Source organism: Martes martes (genome assembly GCF_963455335.1).
Source record: "Martes martes genome assembly, chromosome: 8".
NCBI classification, from domain to species: Eukaryota; Metazoa; Chordata; class Mammalia; order Carnivora; family Mustelidae; genus Martes; species Martes martes.
The window spans coordinates 54,594,858-54,600,797 of NC_137895.1; the positions used below are offsets into that span (position 1 = coordinate 54,594,858).

The following is a 5,940-nucleotide window of genomic DNA, read 5'->3' on the forward strand; positions in this document are numbered from 1 at the left end:
GCTTTTTCTAAAAAAAAAATTAGACCTTCAATCTATGAGGTCATGTTTTTCCCATCTATGACTTCAGTTGTTCAATTAACTTTCTTATCAAAATTTTATAGTTCATCTACCTAGTGAAGTTTGTAATTTATCTCAATTTCTAAAACACGACATGCCTCTTGCCCCCATACAAGTTACAATTATATACATCTGTTGCATATAAAATTAAATAATCTAAGTTCTCTTTGAAAGGATATTTGAGATTTTAAAATATTGGTAACCAATGTTTTAAATAAAAGTGAATACTTTTAAATTATATTGGCTGACCATGTGTCAGTTATCACCAAAAGCAACCTGTTTAGGGAAAATTTCAATGATGCTCAACAATATTTAAAGGAACCCTCCCCCAAAAAAGCCAGTTGACGTGAAATTGATTCTCAGATGCCTCAGTCTTCATCATTGGAAAGGCTCTGGAAGGTTTATCTGTAAAGATGAAATTGGTTTTTCTCTTTTCAGGGAGCTTTTAAGATGCCACAGAATATTCAAGGCTATCTGTCTTAACCTGCTGTTTCCCAGAATCAAAATTAATGAGTGGCCTGAGGGAAAGATGTATACAGCCAACATGATAAACTTTGCACTCTTGTGGTTCCAAAATAAAAAAAGGATCCAATTTGACAACTGTATGGACAAAAAGTGAACTGTGAAAAGGAAAAGAAAAGACACCACCATCTTAATGGCCTTTTTATGGGCCTGCACACTGAAGTCCCTGGAGCCCACGGAGTTGAGCTCCAAATTCCTGATGTGTTTTACCAACGACAAAAATAAAAGAAGCAACGAGGTCAGGGACAGAAGAATAGGAATGATACAGGAAAAACTAAGGAGAACTAGGGTTTTAATATAAGAAGTTTTACTTTCATTTATATATAAAGTCAGATTACTTTCATCCATTGATTGGATATTCCAGAAGAAATCATTAAATGTTTCTAGCAATAGAAGGTCAAACAGTAGAAAGAACAAAGAAAATACAAGAATTGCAAGAACCACTCTATTCATTCTCCACCTCAGCCAGAGGAAAAGGGAATGGGAGAACTGAGCTATCTTAAAGAGGTAGAAAATGCTTAGGCAGGTAGTAAACCAGATGGACAAATGATTAGTTATTCTCCAAAGCAAAGTAAGAGGTTTTGCTAGTTTATGAGTGGAATAGAACGGTGGATTTAGTCCCATCATAAATGATTCAAACGATGACACCAACAGCTGCGAGATTCTGGAGATCGCCAAGCAAGTGAGGATGAAGTCAACTAAAGAGATCTCTCGGTTCTTGACCCATTCAGAGCAGTTTACCAGTCCAATAAACACATTCCCCAACATTCCAATTATGAATTCTGCTGTTGACAGTGTGAGAAAGATTATATCCAATCCAGCTAACATTTCCACAGGAAAAGGAAATCCAAATTTCTAGTACAGTGTCTCATTAATAAATTTATAATCAAACTCTTTCAGAATAGCATCCATTTCTGGTAGTTCTCTTCACTGCCCTTGCTGCAATTCCAAACTTAAGCAGGATCTCCTGCTCTTGGATACGTCTCATACACATATGTATTTAAGGAAATCTTTCTGCTTTAATTGTAATCCCAGTCTTAATCCAGTAAGATCTGCTAAAGTGTATCATCTCACACAGATTCATGAAGATGTTTTTATTTATCTGAAAGAGCTACTTATTTCCAAAACAAACAGTTTGTGTTCCTATTTATGGTTGACAAGGATTCAAATTTTCCACTTGAGGTACTGATTACAAGGTTAAAGTCAAATTTGTTAGCATGTAAATATGGGTCAGATTCTTTTTCACTGATTTGTGAAAAAATCACCTCACCTGAAACACTACACCATTTGGATCCAAATATTTTAGTTGTTTTTCATAGAAAGCTCTGAAATAAGCTAATAATAGTTTAAATCTAAATAATCTAAACTAAGATTTGGTTATAATTTAGTGAATATGTCTTGAGTGCCCGCTCTAGGTCAGACCCATTTCCAAATTGCAATGTAGTTTGCTACAAAAAAAAGCATTAGGAAAGCCATAAAATAGTGAAAACAGAGAAAGAAACAATAAGAAGAATAAAACATAATGTGAACACAAAAAAGGTAAGTACAAACATTACTGTTGGGGAAAGAGAAACATGGGACATTTGCCTTGGATTGTATAGATAACTAGAATTTCATGAGGGAACTGCTAACTTATATTTTGGACAGATCAAACAATACGCAAAAAGACAGCCAAACTCAAACTACTTTTCTGAAATTAAAGTCTTCTCGCTGATAATTTACTCTAATTACAATCTAAATGTTCTTCAGGTATCTCTGAGTGACATGTCCACAATTAAACATAGTCCCCAGTTATGCTCTTTATCTTTGTATTTGTTCTATTTGCTTTGGCCAGAGACACAATGCTGTCCATTTAGCCTTACTAGACAGAAAATGGGTAAAAAATCATTTCAGATTAAATAAGGAAAGAGTAAACAAAAGTATCTGTTCTATGTATTCTGGAAGCAAAGATTTTGACAGAAGCCATCAATATATAAGAAATGACTTCAAAGTTACAAATTTTGTGCCTTGTTGGCAGTAAGTATTCAGGTGTTGTCAGACCATATCCAAAATAATAAATGAAATCATTAAAAAAAATACTTGGCCCTTTTCAACGTTACTGTCACACTCCTGAATTAAATTCCATTAATTTTTTAAGTGTGTATATCAAGAACAATGATATATAATGAACAACCAGTAAATTATTTTGTATGACAAAAATTTTAATTTAGGACAAATATTTTAAAATTATAGGAAGACAGAGAAAGAAAGAAAAAAGGGAGGGAGGGAGGGAAGGAAGAAAGGAAGGAAGAAGGAAGGAGTTTATTGGATTCAGCAAGGCTGAAGGAAAATAAAGAAATTTGGTATTTTCAAGAGGAGAATGATAGCTTTGACCAGATTTGTCCAGAAATGGAGAGAAATTCATGGCCATGAGAAGCATTTAGGGGGTAGAATTAGTCTAGGTGATGGATTTGGAGCTATAGAAAGGAAGAGAAGCTAGCATATTCAGGCTTCTTTTGTACCTGGATGCATGGAGTGTTGGGACCTGAGAGAATCCCTGGAGAGAGAGTAGGTTTAGAAGCAAAGTGGGGAGACAGAAGAAAAGTTGAAGGATGATCAGTTCTGTTTTCAACATTTTTGGAGTATCTGTCAGTCATCCAAGTAGAAAGATGGGGTAGACACTGGGTATTTGTGACTGCAGCTCAGAAAAGAAGTTTAGATTATTAGCAGAGATTTGAGAGTCATCAGCACATACTTGATCCCCTAACAAGTGATGAGCTCCAAGACCTTGAGGAAGACCAGAGGATGAGGAAACCAAAGACAAAAAGCAGCCAAAGTAGGGAAACCCAGAGGCTAAGGGTTTCAAAGCAACCAAGGACAAGGAGTGTTGCAAAGAAAGAGTAACCATTACCTCCCGATATTAACAAAAGGGTCTCTTATCGGGAGGTAGCAAGGAGGTCCTTAGTATAGAAAGAAGAGCTCAACTGGTTAGAAGCCGAACCGCTATGTCAAAGAGATCCCAATAATGAAGCATTAGAAAACCAATTACTGTAATCAGTGCATTAGTAGATTAAAGGAGAAACACCAGGAAGAAAAGTTTAATATAAATCTACATTTATTCATAATAAATGTTCTTAGCAAACTGGGAATAGAATACTTTATTCTTTTTCCTGATAAAAAGTTAAAAAAAGGGGTGCCTGGGTGGCTCAGTGGGTTAAGCCTCTGCCTTCAGCTCGGGTCATGATCTCAGGGTCCTGGGATCGAGCCCCACATCGGGCTCTCTGCTCCGCGGGGAGCCTGCTTCCCCCTCTCTCTCTGCCTGCCTCTCTGCCTACTTGTGATCTCTCTCTATATATCAAATAAATAAACAAAATCTTTAAAAAAAAGTTTAAAAAAAGTTATGTTAAAAAACCTGGAGTAAATATTGTACTATGGATACACTAAATTCATTCCCCCTGAGTTTGGGACCAAATGAGCTAAAAACATCTCACTATGTCTGTTTTTTGGAGGTTTCCACCAATCACAATAAGGCAAGAAAATGTCATAAAAGATATAAGACTGTAAAGCACAAAACAAAACTGACCTTATTCACAGATGAAAATTGAGACTGCATAGAAAATCCAAAAGAATTCTTTAATACATTGTTAAAATATGATCCATTTACAAGGTTCCTGGCCACACAAGAAATGTGCAAAAATCCATTCCATTTCTTCATACCATCCATAAGCAGTTTAAAAGAAATATTCTTTTAAAAAATGAAATTTCTGTAACCTCAACAAACATCCAGCATCTAAGAATAAATCACACACACACAAAAGTATGCAACACCTTTGTGGAGAATGTTAAAAAGTCTGAAATGGCTTTAGCTGTTTTTTAGCCAAGATGTATTAATTACACACTAGATATAATCAAAGCCTCTAGATTTTTAAAGAAATTAAAACCATTATTATGCACATCTTCTCATTTTAGGTATGCATCCAAGGATGTTAAATTCTCTACCTTCATTGTTGAATTACTAAAATTTCCTGCTCATATCTAGGTCATGAATTTGTCTCCATTTGAAAAGCAACCGGTTCTAATATTGTATGGGCAGTTCATATCTCCACGAATAATCAGTTCTGCTTTTTTCATCTAGTCCAGTTACGTGTGTGTGTGTGTGTGTGTGTGTGTGTGTGTGTGTGTGTGGTTTTTAGCTGTACTATAGAATGCAATTTTCCATGTAGGAAATAAGGGTGAGATAATGTCTTGTTTGCTAATGTGCAAATAGAGACTGATATTCTATCTTTTTCCTTTTTGCATTTTCTTTGCCTGACAAATTTGTGACTGAATCTTTAGCTATGGAAGATAATCTAAAGCTATTTATAGTTATCAGAGTGTGGTTAGGATAATGAGAAGTAAAGCAGATGCTAGACCTTACAACTGGAATTTTCTTCTACAGTACCTTAGTATTCATTGAAAGTGCCTGGATCCAAATAATGGGTATAAGTTGATTTTATAAAATTAATTAAAATTAACTGTGTGCATTTTGTATGACCCAGACCCCCAAAAACAAAGATTGGATTTATTAAATATGGTTCCCAGAGCCAATAGTAATGATGTCATAGAGAAAGGGGCTTTAGAGAAAAATTGGCTTGGTTTCAGAAAGAAGCTCATACAGGTGCGAAGAGCTCTGCTCATGGATTATAACACAGTTGGTGTTTAAAAAAATTTTTTTTCATTAGAATTAAACTGTGATATCTAGCCTTACTTTTATGGCTCTCTCAGAGATTAAAAAGATATGGATCCGAAGTACTTCAGACATAGTCCTTATGGGGCCATTTTATACTATGTCACCTTTAAATTGTGTTTACCCCATGGGTGACCCTCAAATCTGGCTTTGAGGAGATGGGAGACAGGAGGATTGGATCATTGATGCCATTTTAATCTTAATTGGTCTTTTAATGTGTATCGTGTTAAGAATGCACAGTGTGAACACATGTTGGGGTTATCAAAATAGACTGTAAATCTCCGCAGTTACTCTATGGGATTTCAACATATAGGCACCCTTGCCCCAGATGTGGGGCATGGATCTGATCAGTGGAGTTTGTTGTTACTTACTGTTGTTTTTCCTTCCCTCCCTTCCTTCCTTCTTTCCTCCTTCCTTCCTTTTTCCTTTCTAATGATCTAAATCTGTGGTCATAAAGTGTTAAACCTTCACCTGTAAAGATAGCCTTTGTCTCCACTTTCTCTTCTGTAGAAATTGACACACATTTTAGTTCACAACTGGAATCATGGATATAAATTGGTCTCAGGAAATATGCAAAATTATGTATCAATCCCTAACTCCCAAATTGGCAAATAAGATGTTCCCATGACAGACATCATCATACATGCAAAAATCAG

At 35.6% G+C, this 5,940-nt stretch overlaps 1 protein-coding gene across 1 annotated transcript; it reads right to left on the bottom strand.

The window, feature by feature from the left end:
- Positions 1 to 435: 435 nt before the first annotated feature.
- LOC308347837 (taste receptor type 2 member 42-like) lies at positions 436 to 1,407 on the bottom strand (the record flags this gene model as incomplete). The annotated part of the gene is made up of 1 exon (XM_080811594.1): positions 436 to 1,407. The coding sequence occupies one exon, from the start codon at positions 1,405 to 1,407 to the stop codon at positions 436 to 438; it is 972 nt and encodes a 323-aa protein (XP_080667720.1).
- Positions 1,408 to 5,940: the final 4,533 nt, after the last annotated feature.